The sequence below is a fragment of the Eulemur rufifrons genome, chromosome 7, assembly GCF_041146395.1.
Source record: "Eulemur rufifrons isolate Redbay chromosome 7, OSU_ERuf_1, whole genome shotgun sequence".
Taxonomy (NCBI): Eukaryota; Metazoa; Chordata; class Mammalia; order Primates; family Lemuridae; genus Eulemur; species Eulemur rufifrons.
This window is the reverse complement of record NC_090989.1, coordinates 254,928,285-254,944,691: the sequence shown is the minus strand read 5'-3', so window position 1 is coordinate 254,944,691 and position 16,407 is coordinate 254,928,285. Positions and strand designations below refer to the sequence as shown.

The following is a 16,407-nucleotide window of genomic DNA, read 5'->3' as shown; positions in this document are numbered from 1 at the left end:
GGCTGGGTGCAGAGAACACTAGGGCACAGGTTTCCCATCTGATGGTGCTGCGGGGCTGGCAGCCACTTAAAAGAAAGCGGAGAAGGACAGAAAGTGGAGCAGGGGCTTGTCTGGCTCTCGCCCCTCCAGAGCTAATCCGCAGGCCTCCTGGCTGAGCAGGTGGGCAGGCAGCTGTGCCAGCCTCTGAACCCCTCCCTCGGTCTGTCCTGGGTGGGGCTGCCCGTCCACCTGTCCCTCCTTTGCCCTGGTGGTCACACAGGGTAACGTCCGCAGAGATTTGGGCAGAGTGCTTGGCCTTTGGACATTTGGCCCAACGGCTCCCTTCCCCGGCGGTAAAATGAGGTTGACCATGAACATGCTACCCTGGCAGCGACGGCCCAGGGGTGGGACCCGCGCAGGGCCTGGGTTACCCCCGAGCCAGGTGGGCACTGGATGGCTGCAGCCTTGAGATCCTGTGCCGCAGTGTGTCTCTGACTCTCGGTTTTATCTCAGAGAATCTCCCAGTGTTTTGAATAACATGGCGGGTTTCCAGATGCAAGCCGGGCTGGCCCCCGGGGAGTGTCTGGGCCTGATGTCCTCCGAGAGAAACCAGGACTGTGGGGCGCACTTGTTTACTCTGTCCACCCCTCTTAACCCATCTGTAAGGCGTCTGCCCCTGTTCCTGATTCAGAAACACCCAGAGCCCAAACAGGACCCTGTTCACTCTGCACAGCCCGGCCTGGACCGCTTGCACCTGGGTGACGTAGGACACGGCCCCTCCCCCATCACAGAGGCGAAGTGAGATAAAGGGCTTTACCCGGATGTTATTGAGGTTGACCTCTTCAAGCTTTGGGTCGTTGTTCTTTACCCGCTCCAGCGTTTCCTCTACGTCTGTTGAATTGGGTTCCTCGTCGGGCACAGGCTTGTATTGTGTGGGTTTAATCACGCCTAGAGTGACGGACAAAAGGGGGGTGGCTCAGAGAAACCAGGGCTCACTTTCTCTCAACAGCACAGAGACACTCTGAAAGGGAGCGTCGGCAGAGCTCAGGGACAGGCGAAGGCTGCGTGTCGCAGGGGCCGGGCCGGGGCACCGCGTGGCAAGCAGCCCTGCAAGGGAGCCGGCAGGCTGGGGCTGTGCTTGGACCCTGCCCCTGACGTTCTGCAAGAACTGGGTGAATGACTTAAGCTCTCTGAACCTCAGGTACAGTCTCGTCTGTGAAGCAGGGCTAGTCATTCTACCTGTGCTCATTACCTCAGTGGGCCCTTGTGAGGCCGAGACGAAGCCTGGCTGGGAAGGAAATGCGTCAGTCTTTCAGCGGGAGGGATAATTATTCTACTGGCACCTTCATTGCTCTTTGGGGCCAAAATGCCAGCTTGGAACAATGAGGTGGAGTCATTAAGACAATGCAACATTGGCACAGGAAAGGACAAAGGGCCTCGTGGAACAGAAAAGGCACATAGAAACAGACCCATGTGGATGTGTGGACATTTATAATAAAGCGGGAGGCCCAAACCAGTGGTGAAAGGGTAAATTCTGCAAAGAATGATATTGGGACAATTGGCTCTCCATTAAAAAAATGACGGTTTGAGCTCATCCCACATCACAAACCAACAAGAACTCCAGGCGGATTAAGAGGCTGAACATAAGAAGTAAACCTCTAAAACGTTTAGAAGAAAATATAGGAGAATATTTTTATAACATTGGGATGGAAAAGGCCTTTGTAAGCAAGACACAAATCCCAGGAGGCTCAAAGGAAAAGACAGATTCAGCTACATAAACTTTAAAACTTCCGGAAAGAGCTAGAGAGCACCGGTGAACAGAGGAAGCAAGAAGCCCAGGGCAGCTCTCTCCTCCAGGGTCAGGGCCGGGGCCGGGGGCCGAGCCGGGCAGCGGGGCGAGTACTCACTGTTGAGGCCCTCCTTGTTCACGATGGAGCTGCTCCCCAGGGCCTGGTAGTACTGCTGGTTGCTCATGAGCGTGTGCATGCCCAGGATCGCTGCGGGGACAAGGGAAGGGCCCGTGACTCGCCTCTCCCAGGCAGAAGAGCCCCCTGGGGACTGATGTTCCACACCTGGAACTTTGGCTCCCAGAAATGGCAAGAAACACTTAATTGCAGGAAAACTCTACCTTTTTATTTGATCTTTACTCTCATCTCTATTTATGTGACTCTCAAACCTCCATCCCCAGCCCAGACTTCTCTAGGCCCTGGCCTCAGATTCTCAGGTCTCCCCTGATGTCCCACCGGCACGTCTAACCCAACGTGGCCAAAGCAGAATGACCCTTTCCCAGCAACGGCCTCTTTCTGTGGCTCCACCTCGCCGTCCTGCGTGTCCCTCAGGGTGAAACCTCAGTCACATGGCACTCTCTCCCCCATGTCCGTGTGACGGTCCCAGTGTCTCTCAGATGGTCCCTCTCCCGTCCCAGCACCTCTGTCCCAGTTGAGGCCAGATCGTTTCTTGGCCGTATTATCACAGCTGTGTAATCACCAGTGCCCTGGCTTCGGCCTGCTCCTACCCTCCACCTCCCAACATTCAGCGGCCAGAAAGATCCTTCTGGAAATGCCAATCTGACCACATCACTCCCGTGCTCAGCCATTCTTTCACCCATTCATTTGTTCCACGTTCATCGAGAGCCCGGCTCTGGGGGGACCAGTGGAGAACGAGGAAGACCAGGTCCCTGCTCCTGTGATGGCGGCGCTGGGGAGAGAGGTGCTAGGCAAGTACCCACACAACTAAAATAGGAGCACACAACGATCGGTGTTGTAAAGGACAAGTTCAGTGTCTTTTGGGAGAACATAGAAGAGGGACTTGGGATGGGAAGGATGAGTTAGTGTTGGCCAAGTTAAGAGAAGGGAGATAGAACATTCCAGGCAGAGGGGGTGGTGGGTGGGAAAGCCCTGAGGTTCAGGGAGTGGCAGGACAGTGAGGGAGGAGGGTGGTGACCAGGAAAGACTAACATGAAGCTGGACACGTGGTGGTGACAAGGAGAGCGACAATGCCACCACCCTCTCTGAGAGCATGCTCTGGGCCAGGGAAGATGCTTTCCATGGTGGCTCTCAATTTGGTTGCACATCTTTTGAAATTCCTGCTGCCCAGGCCTGCCCCAGAGCAATTAACCCAAAATCTCTGGGGGGTGGGGCCCAGGCATCTGCATTTCTGAATCTCCCCGGGTGGTTTCAATGGGCAGCCACGGTTGAGCACCATTGCCTGACACTACCGCCCTGAAGCTGCCAACCCTCTGGAGTGGATCGCATTCACCTAGGCAAGGGCGGATCTCATAGGGTCTTTTGGGTTGAGTTTCGAGTTCGAGTGTCTTTTCCTAGGTACGGCCTGGGGAGCGGGGGTGAGACGTTGCGACCCGACCCAACTGTGTGGGGAACTCACTACGAAGGGGAGAGAGGGATATGGCCTGGGGAACCGGGAGGCTGTGGCAGCTGTCCAGATGGGCGGACGGTGGCTTGCATGGCCAAGTTCACGGCCGGGAGCCTGGCTTCACAGGCCCTCCCTGGGCTGGCCCTGCCTCAACAGCCTTGTCCCTCCCACACTCTCTCTGTTCCAGCTACACAAACGGTCCCTGCTCGGTAGATGCTCCTGCTCTTGCCAGTGCTGTCCCTTCTGCTGGTGATTCTCTACACCCTCCTCCACTGGGATTTCAGAGAAACCATGAATCTTTTTTTAGTATATCTTAATATTGGGGACATATATTAAAAAGTTATTCATTATTTATCTGAGATTCAAATTCAACTGGACATCCTGTATTTTATCTAACAACTCTATCTTCCCACCCTTTAAGACTTGGAGTAACCCTTCCTCCTCCAGGGAGTCTTCCTGGATTCCTCCCTGTCCCTCTCCAGTTCTCCCACAACACCTGGTGACCTTCTTATACCACAGAGTTTACCTGGTGTTAGAGATTACTGGATACTTGTGTTCCCCTACTGGACTGTAGGCTTCTGGAAGTCAGGGAGGACGATTCTCTCTCTCTCTCTTCCACCTCTCCCAGAATACAGTACATATTTGGTAAATATTTGGTGGTGATTTTTTAAAATCCCCAAGCCATTTCATTAAGTGTGGTTTCTAGTTAGAGAGATAACATGAGAGCCCTTAGTGAAGAGTCAGGACACCCAAGTTCCAGCCCTGACTATGCCCCTGATGTCAGTGTGACCTTGTGCAAGTCCCCTCCCGTCTCTGGGCATCAGCCTCCTCTGCCCAATGAGCGAGTGAGACAAGGCCAGTGGTTGTCACCCATGGCTGCACACACAAGTCACCCAGAGAGCTGAAAGACAGTATCAATGCCTAGCTCCACCCTGGACCAACTGATCTGAATCTCCGGAGATTTTTTTTTTTTTTTTTAATCTCCTTGGGTGATTCTGATGCTCAGTGGAAACCGAGAACCACAAGTTGAGATGATCTCAAAGTCCCTTCTGTTTCTCACATTCTGAAAGTCTTCTCTGCTAAAATTAGACTTGCCCGTTCATCACTAAGGAGAACCGGTAGGGAGAGAGGCATCTGCACTGTTCTGAGCTCTCGGGGAGTTAATTTAGGCTGTGTCCGTGTGTGCAGCGGAGCTGAGCCTGAGTCAGCAGCAGGTGAATCAGATCACCACGAGTCCCCATCTGGAGCAGGCTCCGCAGCTCCCACACGGCAGCTCAGGGTGCTTCTAGGAGGTGCTGGGTTTTCAGGTTTGTGGAGGTTGTTGGGACTCATGTGAAAGATGTAACGTCATATGGCCGGCTGGTCTTGCTTAGAAAGTACAGAGGTGGAAAATGGAAGATGCATTTGGTGCTCAGATGCCAGCTTCCTGGGGTGCTCTAGAAAGGGGAGCAGAGGCAGGGAAGTTACGAGGAGCTGCCAGGGAACCAGGGGAAGGAGACCTGGGTTTCAGTCTGGGGCTTTGTGCTAATTTTCTGGGTAACCCTGTACAGGTCACTTCTCCTTTGGGGGCCTCCATTTTCTCACCTGTAAAATGAAATGTGTTTGAACGCTGATCTCTTACCTTCCCGTAGGACAGCCACACCACAGTTTCCCAGGTTTTAATCCTGTTTGAGTTTTACAACAAGCACCCGGGGCAGGTGCTGTCAACTCCCCACTTTTCCAGCAAGCCCAAGAGGGAACTGGTTTGCCAAACCCACTCAGCAAGGACTCTTGTGGCTTCTCACTTACTATTCACACCCACTAGGTCACTAGCAGTTCTAAAACTTCCTCCTCGACGTTGCAATTCTAGGGATAGATATCATATATCCTAAAGGTAATATATGTTAATAGCAGGCCTGAGAAGAAGTAAAATTTTGCAGCTCAGAGGAAATTAAGGTTCCAAAAAGGAAGGAAGGAAGGAAGGAAGGAAAGAAGGAAGTGGGGAGGGAAGGAGGGAAGGGGCCAAGCTGAATCTGCACTGATGCGCAGAATGCCTGGTGGTTCTGGAGCTAGAATTCCCTCCGGCCAGCCCTAGGGAATACACAGTCATGACTTTCTCCCTCGCTCGGTTTTGCACACCCCACAGTCACCAGGAGAGAGTGAGGGGGGAAAACAGCTCATCAACACTGCCTGCTGCTTCATTCTTTGTAGATATTGGCAAGGCTGGATTTAGCGCTGGGGAACTTGATTTTTTTTTTTTTTTTCTTAAGTCTAGATCTTCCTCAAAACTCAAAAAGGGCTATTTTTGAACTCTGAAAAAGAACATTGAGTTCTCTTTCCTCTCTCTGTCTTGGCAGGGCTCACTCATTTGGTAATTCCACTCAGGACGCAGAGAGATAACAGCACATGTCTCAGCTTCTCCAGCTGCCAACTGCTCGGGCTGGCTCTGGGCAGAGGCTGGACGGTGTTTTCCTGCATCCTAGGGGCGGTGAGAGAAACTGGCTCCAGCCCAGGACTTGGGTACAGGTGAGCCGCTCCTGGATAAGCCACACCGTGACACTGGTAGAATAGCAGGAGGACAGGTGTCTAGGCATATGGGAGTAGGCAGAAGCCAGGGGCTGGTCAGGCTAAGACTCTGATAGCCGCAGGAGCCAGGGGTCGCCAACTGCCCTTGGGGGTGGGTGGCCTGGGGGTGCCCCATCTGAAGGGTGAGTCTCCCTAGCCCACTCCCTTCCTGGGGCCTGCCCCACCTGAAGGGTCCCTACATGCCAGTCAGGGCCACCTCCCTGAGTGGGCATGGGAGGCATTGACAATTCCAAGTGCTTGCAGCTGACTCCAAGCCACAGCCCAAGACCACTTGCCAAGAGCTTGGCACTGTCAGGGTCCTGTGCACCCTGCTCATCACCTAGTGGGAGCACTTTTAATGATGAAGCCCACATGTTTCTTGTTTGTCCTCCTCATCACCTCCGGGGCCCCCCAAGGCAGGGACTGGCTCTGGCTCATCCTAGTGCACAGCAGGAGTTCAGTAATGTGCACTAGTTCAGTGAGTGAACGAGCGAATGCATGAGAGATGCACATTACCTGCGTCACACCTGAGTCAGCGTGGCACGCTCGCTGGTGCCCTCCTACAGGCTCTTACCTTGGCCAGGTACGGAGCCTGCCACACCGCACCTGCGGAGCGAAGCTCAGAGGGCCCGGCCTCCCCAGCTCTGAGGCGCTGCTCCTGCCGTCCTGTGCCCTGGCACCTTCTCCCCGAGCTTTCTCGTGCTTTCTCGAGCTCACCCCTGCCTTCCCCCACAGGCTCAGCTTCCATATCTCTTCCCTCGTCTCCCCTGGCCTCATCACCTAAACCCACTGCCCCTCCTACACACTGTCCTTTTCCCGTTATGACACTCGTCTCATCTGTCACTTCCTATTTGCATAGTACTTGTTTAACGTTGGCTCTGTGAGGGCAGGAATCGTGCTGTTTTCTCATGGTTCTTCCACCAGGACCTAGTCCTGTGCCCTGCCATGTGCCAGGCTGTGGACAAATGGCCTGACTCTGTGCACGAGCGAATGAGCCAAGGCCAAGAGGAGGGACATGTTCTGCCTGGGAGTCCGGCCACCGGACTACAAGTGACCTGGAGACCCCAGGTCCTCTCCCTGTTCTAATGACTCTCCCACAGTTCTGGCCCCAGCCAGCCCCCTCTTAAGAAAGGCTCCCACCCCCCACCCCAGCTCTCTCGTGGGCCGGCTCCACCCAGCGCCTCCAACACGATGTCCAGCCTCCATCTCATGCAGCGTCTCTGAAATCGGCTCACGGCAGAGCACTCCCCTTCAGCCACCCAGCCTGTGTCCTGGTGCCTCAGGCCAGAGCGCCTGGCATCATCTCGGCCCCTCGGCCTCTGAGCCAGCACTAGGAAGAGCAGCTGGCCTCACGGTGCAGCCACGTCTCAGATGCTGTCTCACGGCTCTGCCTCGGCCCTCGGCCTCACCGAAGCTTGTCTCTACACCCGTCCCTCCAGAACACCACCCCCTCTCGACCCAAACCCCTGCTTTCGTCTGCCTCTCCCTCACGCCCTTAGTCCCAGGTTTTATCTCCTTGGTGTGACACCCAGAGCCTTTCCTAACGTGGCGCCACCCCATCCCCAGCTGACTTTTTGTGTTGGCAGTTCACCCTCTCTTGCCCACCCTCTGTGTTCTCTGCGTCCCCCCTGCCCTGGAGAGGAGAGGAGGGGAGGGGAGGGGAGGAGAGAGGTCACCCTGGGTGCTGATGCTACGAATGGGCCCTAGAACGAGGGTGCCTGTTCGAACCTCTTGGGCAAGGCATTTAACCTCACCTTGCCCACTTTCTCCACCTGTAAAATGGGGACAATAGAATTTACTTCCTAGTATTGTTGTGGTCAATAAATGCACCAAGGTATTGAGAGCAACTCACACAGCACCTGGAACATGGCTGGTGGTCAACAAATGCTCAGTCCCTCCTTCCTCAGAGACACTGCCCTTTCCAGTGTCGAGTATAAAATGACGGCCGTCCAAGGTTAGCCAGTTAACACCGGTGCAGACTTACAGCTCCCCTGCCCTTCCCGGACATGCACAGGGGATGGTGTCACGGGAAGATGACAACAAATAGCCGTGCCAACAAAAATAAAGGGAACCAGTTTCAAGAAAGCCACACAGAAACTTCCCGCACTGTTGCAGTTCTGTTTTGGCTCATGATCCGCCAGGAGCCCTTGGTTGTGACAGCAGAGACATTTGATCATCCCTCTGAGCTGCCTAGTGAGGGGACTGGTGTCACGGAGGGCGATTAGAGGAGAAAGTCCAGGACAGAAACAGCTCTGGGGTCGTCCACGTGGAGATGCGGGACAAAGGCATCAGCCACCTCCCTCCTGCATGGATGAACCAGAAGTCATCCCCCCCCATCAGCAACGTGGTTCTGTTGAAACACATGGACTCCGCATAGGCTCTAATGTGACTTGTGTGGCTTCTGACGAAATGAATCCCTAACCGAGCAAACCAGGTTCCCGAGTGAAGAGCTCTGTCCCTGTCTGGGTGAAGCACCCACTACCTCTGCGCTTCACAGTGACAATGAAAACCCTTCTTGCCAGCCCTGACACCCTTTGTCTTTCTTCAAATTCTGTCACCTGAAGAGGGGGCTGTCTGGACTCAGGGTCACACACTGGCTGTCCCCATTCACTCCTCGGTCCCTGCAACCTGGCTTCCCCCGCCACCGCCCAGGTCACCCCTTGCATGTAGCCGAGTCTTTCACTGCCTCTCCCCCCACGGCCCCACCTCTCAGCACCGCCCCCTCCATCGCCATGAGTGCCCTCAGGAGTCATGCTCAATGCCCACAGGAAGCCGGTGGATGCGATGAGGCAGAAGACAGCTGCGGATGGCCAATCCCTGGTGCTGGTGGCCCCACCTGGCCTCTGGCCTCATGTACCTCTGAGTCTTCTGGCCAGACCTGAGCCCTCACTCTGCCTCTGTGGCTCTTGCATCTGGTCTGCCCGTCTTGATTCGGCCTTTGCTTTCCAGCCCCAGTGTGGCTAACTGGTGTCCATGCCAGCTGTGCCCCACGACTCGACCCCCACAGCCTCCTCCTGGGCCTGGCACGTGCCCTCCCAGAGCCCCAGGCCCCAGCCCACCTTGTGCTCTGTCTGGAGCTTGACAGCACTAACGATGCTCAAATCTCTACCCAAATGGGGACCCTTGCAGCACCCCAGACCTTCCTGTACAGCTATCCCCACCTGGGTACCCCACAGCCACCTCAAACACCACAGTCCCTAAACAGAGCTCATGTCCCCTCCCCCCCCCCCCGCCGACAACTTCCCCTTGTATCACCAACAGCACCAGCACCCACTAGTCCCTGGGGCCGGCCCTCCTTGCTCTTTCCTCTACCCGCCTCCCACAGCCAGTTGGTGGCAGTCATACCCTTCTTTCCTCTCCCCTGCTCACATGCCTTGGTTCTGTCCCCATCCACCCACCTCCTGCCATCACCTAAGTGATGCTCAGTAGCCCCCAAATCTGCAGAACAAAAACCACCCTCACCGAGTCAGGGAGCACAGCGTGACAGGGAGCGTGGGGTGTCAGAAGGGGCCAGTGCCTGACCCTCGGTGGGGCAGGGAGAGAAGGGAGGGGTGCAGAGGGTGCTGAATATCAATCAGGCCACCTTCTTGCGTTGTCATGTGAATTTGGAGGGTGTGGGGCAACTATGAGATATACGGGAAGATCTCATAGCCAGCTCTCTGAGCTGACCGCGGGCAAAGCACAAAGTTGTAAAATCCGGTGACTTTGCTCTGAGCCGTTTGTGAATCTCTCAAACCAGAGATGTCCAGGACTTGTGTCTGTTCCCCTCTGTTCTCTCCTCCCAGGCTTGGGCAGGATTCGATGCAAATGGCTGGGAAAGGCCCACACTGCCCCCCGACCCCCCCTGGGATACATCCATGTTCCTCTGGGATGGGGTCCCATGGCAACAACAGATGGTTCTGTTGTGTGATGGGTTTGGGTGGTTTTATCTCTATTTTCCTTGTTCCGGTTTTTTTCTTGAAACAGGGTCTCGCTTTGTCAGCTGGCTAGAGTGCAGTGGCATCATAATAGCTCACTGCAACCTCGCACTCCTGGGCTCAAGCAATCCCCCTGCCTCAGCCTCTCGAGTAGCTGGGACTACAGGTGTGAGCTACCACTCTGGGCTAATTTTTCTATTTTTCATAGAGATAGGGTCTCACTCTTGCTCAGGCTGGTCTTGAACTCCTAGCCTCAAGCAATCTTCCCACCTCAGCCTCCCAGAATGCTAGGATTATAGACGTAAGCCGCTGAACCCAGCCTCATTTTGGTTTGTGATAATGGATTTTTATTTTAACACTCTTGGTCTCCTCCAGTTCTCGGTAGAAACAAGGAGGCTGTACATGTCAAAATGAACCCTACAAGGCTCCCTGCCTATGTGGGTGAAGGAGGACATGTGGAAGCTTCTGGAATGCCCCTTACCTGCGATGTCACAGAGTTCTGCATCCGATGCATTTGCCAAGGCTTCCTCCAGCTCTGGCTCCAGTGTCACACTTTCCAGTACGGGATCCATTGGCTTCTGCTTGGGGACCCAGACCTTTCCTGCAAACACATGGGCGCCTGTTATGGGGGCGGGTGGTGGCTGCCGTGGCCCTGGGTGGACCATCACAGAGCCCTGTGGATCCCTCCATGCCGAGAGTGCCTTAAGTCTTCTCCCGCTGGGGACTAACTTCCCCAAAGAACAGGGATCAGGGATGTCACCATAGCACCCCTCACACTTGGAAAGAATGACTTTATAACTTGGTCAAACTACTCTCTATTGAAAGCGCTGGTCATAATTAAACAATCTATAAGTAGGGGGAAAAGATACCAAAGAACAATATAATACAATGACAGAGTCTGGGATACCCTAACCAAGGATTTTGATGAGAGAAAAATTTATAAACATTTCTAAATAAAATACACTCAGATTATTAAAAAATGAAAAGAGAACAAAAATGCATTCTTGCCTCATGGGACATTGTATTTTTAAAGCGTCAGACATAACTGAATGAGGGAGTAAAGAGTCATGCACGAGGCTGGTCACTGCTGTGCCTACAACAGGGACTGGGGAAGAGATTACGGGGCATCCACCCGATGGAATTCCAGCAGTTACTGGAAAGGACGATGGAGATTGCTACTTAATAAGGAGGAGAGTGCCTAAGACAAATGTTGTGTGAAAAAGCAAGTTTACAAAATAGCATGAACAATTTAATTCCATCTATGAGAAATTATGCATTTATGTATTTGTTTATGTAACAGAAATTTATTGAGTGCTTCCTATGTGCCAGACACCCTTCTAGGGGCTGGGGAACAGCAGTGATAAGAACCTGGAAGAGTTGCCAATTCAGTGAAAGGAGACAGATAATAGACACATAAAGGAATCAGATGGTCTTAAGCATCATGGAGGGAGACGGAACAGGAGAAGGGCCTAGGAGATGCCAGCCTGGGGGTGGGTGAGGTGGGCACTGCTCTTTTGGGAAGGGTGGTTGGGGAAGTCCTCATCAAGATGACGGCTACGACCTGGGACCCAGCAGAAGTGAGGAAATGAGCCCCCAATGATCAGGAACAAGGCAAGGGTGCCCACTTTTACTACTGCTATTCAACATCGTACTGGAAGTTCTAGTCAGAGTAAACAGACAAGAAAAAGAAATAAGTGAAAACCAAACTAGAAAGGAAGAAGTAAAATTATTTTTGTTCACAGATGACACGATCTCATATGTAGAAAACACTAAATTTCCACCCCCTCCAAAAAAACCCCATTAGAACTAATAAACAAATTCAGGAACATTGCAGGGTACAAGATCAACATACAAAGATAAGTAGTGTTTCTGTACACTAGCCATGAACAATCTGAAAAGGAAATTGAGAAAACAATTTAGTTTACAATAACATCCAAAAGAATAAAATACTTGGGAATAAATTTAACCAAGGAGGTATAAGACACTGAAAACTACAAAACATCCCTGAAAGAAATTAAAGAAGACCTAAATAAATGGGAAAATATCCTGAGCTCATGGATTGGAAGACTTAATATTCTGAAGACAGCAATGCTACCCAAAACAATCTACAGATTCAATGTAATCCCTGTAAAAATTCCAGTGGCCTTTTTGGTAGAAATGGAAATCCAATCCTTAGATTCATATGGAATTGCAAGGGACCACAAATACCCAAAACAATCTTGAAAAAGTATAAAATTTGAGAACTCACTGATTTCAAAACTTACTAAAATGCTAAATGATGTAGTACTGGTATGAGGATAGACATACAGACAATGAAAAGAATTTAGAGTCCAGAAATAAACCCAAACATCTATGGCAAATTGATTTTCAACAAGGCTGCCAAATCCATTCAATGGGGAAAGAATCACCTCTTCAACAAGTGATGCTGGGACAACTAGATGTCCACATACAGAAGGAAGAAGTTGGACTCCTATCTCACACCATATACAAAAATGAATTCAAAGTGGAGCAATGACTTAAATATAAGAGCTAAAACTATAAAATTGTTCGAAGAAAATACAGGCAAAGTCTTCATATCATTAGAATTGGCAATAGAGTTTTAGATACAATTAAAAAAAAAGCACAAGCAACAACAAAAAAATAGATCAATTGGACTTCACCAAAATTTAAAAGTTTTGCACATCACATAATACTATCAAGAAAGTGAAAAGACAATATGCAGAATGGGAGAAAATGTTCACAAATCATATATCTGATAAGGGCCTAGTATCTAGAATATAGAAAGAACATTTACAACTCAAAAAGAAAAAGACAAACAACCCAAAGTAAAAATCGGTAAAGGACTTGAATAGACATTTCGCTGAAGAGGACATACATATGGCCAACAAGCACATGGAAAGGTGCTCAACATCACTGGTCAAGCCACACTGAGAAACCACTTCACACCCATGACGATGGCTATAATAAAAAAATAAAAATGGAAAAGAGTGTTGGCAAGGATGGGGAAAATTGGAGCCCCCATACGTTGCTGGTGGGAACGTAAAGTAGTCCAGTTGCTGTGGAAAAGAAGTTTGGTAGTTCCTCAAAAAATTATACTTAGAATTACTATATGATTCATCAACTCCACTCCTAGGTATGTACCCCAAAGCATTGAAAACAGGTATTAAAACAAATGCTTGTACAGGAATGTTCAAAGCAGCACTAATCACAATAGCCAAAAAAAAAGATGGAAATAACTGAAGTGTCTGTGAGTAAGTGAATGGCTGAACAAATTGCAGAGTATCATTCAGTTTTGAAAGGAAGGAAGCGCTGATACATGCTACAGCATGGATGAGTCTGGAAAACATGCTGAGCGAAAGAAGCCAGATACAAAGTCATGTATTGTGCGATTTCACTTATAGGAAATATCCAAAATGTGTAAATCCGTAGAAACATTGGTGGTCACCAGGGGATTGGAAAGAAGGAGTGGGGAGTAACTGCTTAATGGCTAGAGGATTTTATTTTGGTCCAATGAAAGTGTTTTGGAACTGGACAGAGATGGTGGGTGCACAACGCTGTGGATTGTTCACTTTAAAATGGTTAATTTTTATGTTATGTGACTTTTACCTCAATTTAAAAAAAAACAGCCCTGCTCACTAGCTGTTGATGGAGAACAGCCTGGAGGGGCGAGGGTGGAGGGAGGGACATGGTTAGGAGACTGGTGCAATCATGCAGTCATCACTTGCACAGTCCAGCTAGTGAAACGGGCAGCTTGCAGCAGGGTCGTAGGATGGAGGTGGGGAGGGAGCAGGAAGTGCACTGAGAAATGTCCGCATAGGTCTTCACTAAAACGGGATCAGGGCTTATTTTCAGGGGAGGGAATTACTGTGTTTTATTGCTTAAACAGCAAAACACACAACAAAATCATTTCAGGAAAAATATATCATAACTTCCATGTTTATATAAGATTCCAAGGATCCAGAAAAGGGGAAACACACGAGGAAAAAAAAAATGCCTAAAGAGGAACTCAAGTATGAAAAGGACTGATGTGATAACTAAGATGAACATTCCATAAATATTTAAGACTCACGGTTTATTATACCCCTGTAACAGGTACCTCCAGTGAGTACGGTGACGCTAAGACACTGTAAGAGGGACCTGGACTTCTTCCCTTTATCTTGCTAGTTGGAATGTGAATGTGATGACTAGAGCTTCAGCAGCTACACAGACCATGAGGACAAAGACATGTCGCAGGGATGGCAGCATGAAAAGCTGGAAAGGGTCTGGATCCCCGATGCTGAGGACCATGCCCTACCATCCCTGGAATGCCTAAGAACATGAACCTTCTTGATTAAATCTCTGTTATTTTAACTTTTTTTCCCCCAGCACATGCAGCCAGATGTAATTCTAATGAAAATATCCTGCAGAGCTTTATTCTGATCTCCCCCACTTGAATGAGAACACCTCTCATTCTAAATTCCTCAGGACTTTGCACTGGTTTATGGCTCTTCCCACATCCCGCCAGGTCTTGTGGTGTGGGGGCTGTTTCCCCCAGCCCAAGCCAGCTCTAGGCCCGGTGCAGGGGAAGTGCTCAGTAGGGCCTGGGCTGAACAGCCCTGAGCCTGCCAGTAACAGCTGGAGGGTTTCGTGTCCCACTGTCTCTGGGACCTCCACATAGTCTACCCATAAGAACTCTAATGACCATCATTTAAATTCTTGATGATGATGAACCTTCTAGGCTTGCTGCTATATGGAAACAGAATGAATCCTAGCTACTCTCGTTGGGTCGGCCTGGTTTTTCATGGAGGCAGTCAGGTCCTAGGAGGCTGGAGAGCTTTTCCTGGCTCTGCCAGGCCAGCCTTCTGTGGAAGGACGGCAGGATTGGTCTGTGCACTGCCCAGACTCCCGTCCCCATCCCCCATGCCACCCTCCAGGTCCTCCCCCTGGAGGGGTGTGGGTAACTGAGGAAATAGACACCAGCAATGACTGTCCACCCAGATCTGCTGCCCACCCACCCCCATCCTCATCCCCGCCCCCTCTCCTGCCACCCCCTCCAGGATGCCTCAGATCACACAATCCTGAAGTTCTGAAGTTCTGTAATCCTGACGCCCCTCGGCCTTTCTGACCTTCCAGTTTTCAGTGAAACCTGGACGGAGCTCCAATTTCAGGATTTGGACTGATTCAAAGTCCTCCCCATAATGTCTACTCCTACGTGCTTTCTCATTTTATTATTCATTAAGCAGCTACTCTGTGCATGGCATTGTGCTAATACAACACAGACACACAGATGCCAGCCACCAACAGGGACCGTTGGCTCATCCTGCTTACATTCTCGGGTGGGGGGAGAATGGAAGCGACTGAAAAAAATAATTAATTACACAATGAATTAATGCCTTCATTCAGCAAATATTTATTTGGGGCCTTCTATATGCTAGGGATTTATTAGGTGCTGGGGATATAAGGATGAACAAGACAGATATGGCCCTTGCACTCAGGGAGCTTGTATTCTAAGGAAGTGGCACACAAGGTTCATCAAACATTTATTTAATTTTAACTCATTCATTCATTCATTCAACACCTCCCTACTCAACCCTACTATACTCCAGGCCTCGTGCTGGCTGGATGCTATGGGAACCACATGAGCAAAGATAGCCCAAGTCATTGCCCTCAGGGAGCTAAAAGGCTAGTGAAAGAGACCAGTGATAAATAAGAGATACTGACAAAATGTGAATTGCTATGAAGGGCACACACAGACTCCTGAGACGGAAAATAACCAAGGGGGGATCTGCAGGGGGACTACATGTCCTAAACCGAGTAGACAGGGACAGCTTCCCTGAAACAGAAGACAGTACAGCTGAGACCTACAGGATAATAATACCTAACACTTACACAGCACTCCCTGCATGCCAGATGCTGTTCTAAGTGGTTTGTAGATATCTTAACTCACTTAATCCTCATAACAACCTCATGAGGCTGGTAATATTACTTTCGCCATTCCCATTTTATGAAGGAAAGCGAGGCACAGCAGGTTAAGACATTTACTTACACTCACACAGTTAATAAGGGTAGTGCCAGGATTGCAACAGACGTAGATCTAGTTGCAGGCTGTTTCTACCCATTATACTTCTTACGGGGCAGGAAGAGGTGGCAATGAACATGGCATGGAGCTGGGAAGCGGGAGAAGCGTTGCAGGCATAGGGAATATGTGCAAAGGTCCTGAGGTGGAAAGGGGCTTGGACAGGAGGCCTGTGGGGCAGAGGGCAATGAGCAAAGGTGAGGGGGCATGAAAGGAGGGGAATGGGAGTTCAGGAAGGGTGGATGATCGGGGAGGGCCTCTCTGTTCTCCAGGGCCTTCTGGACGGCTTGCCTTAAACCAGAGCAGAGTCTGGGAGGAACAGAAGGAAAGGATGCTGCAGCTGCCAGAGAGAGGAACTTGGGAGAAAGAGCAGAGACAGTTAGGGTAGAGAGAGGGTATCTCTTGTTCCTGGTTTGCATAGGTTGGTCCTTGTTTAGGTCTCATGTCTGATATTATTATCAATAGTTCCCTCTTCCACTCTCAAAAGTATCTAGATTTGTATGAAAAATAATCAGAACACCCCAATTAAAGGGGATTTAG

At 50.6% G+C, this 16,407-nt stretch overlaps 1 protein-coding gene across 1 annotated transcript in view; it reads right to left on the bottom strand.

Annotated features, from left to right (window-relative positions):
* TMOD1 (tropomodulin 1) overlaps positions 1–16,407 on the bottom strand; it is a 58,833-nt gene that overhangs the window by 21,606 nt on the left and 20,820 nt on the right. Inside the window, exons 3-5 of the mRNA XM_069474461.1 lie at positions 10,294–10,413; positions 1,887–1,976; positions 797–927 (exon numbers count right to left, since the gene is read on the bottom strand). Coding sequence (XP_069330562.1) covers positions 797–927; positions 1,887–1,976; positions 10,294–10,413 — 341 coding nt within the window. The remainder of the gene's footprint in view (positions 1–796; positions 928–1,886; positions 1,977–10,293; positions 10,414–16,407) is intronic.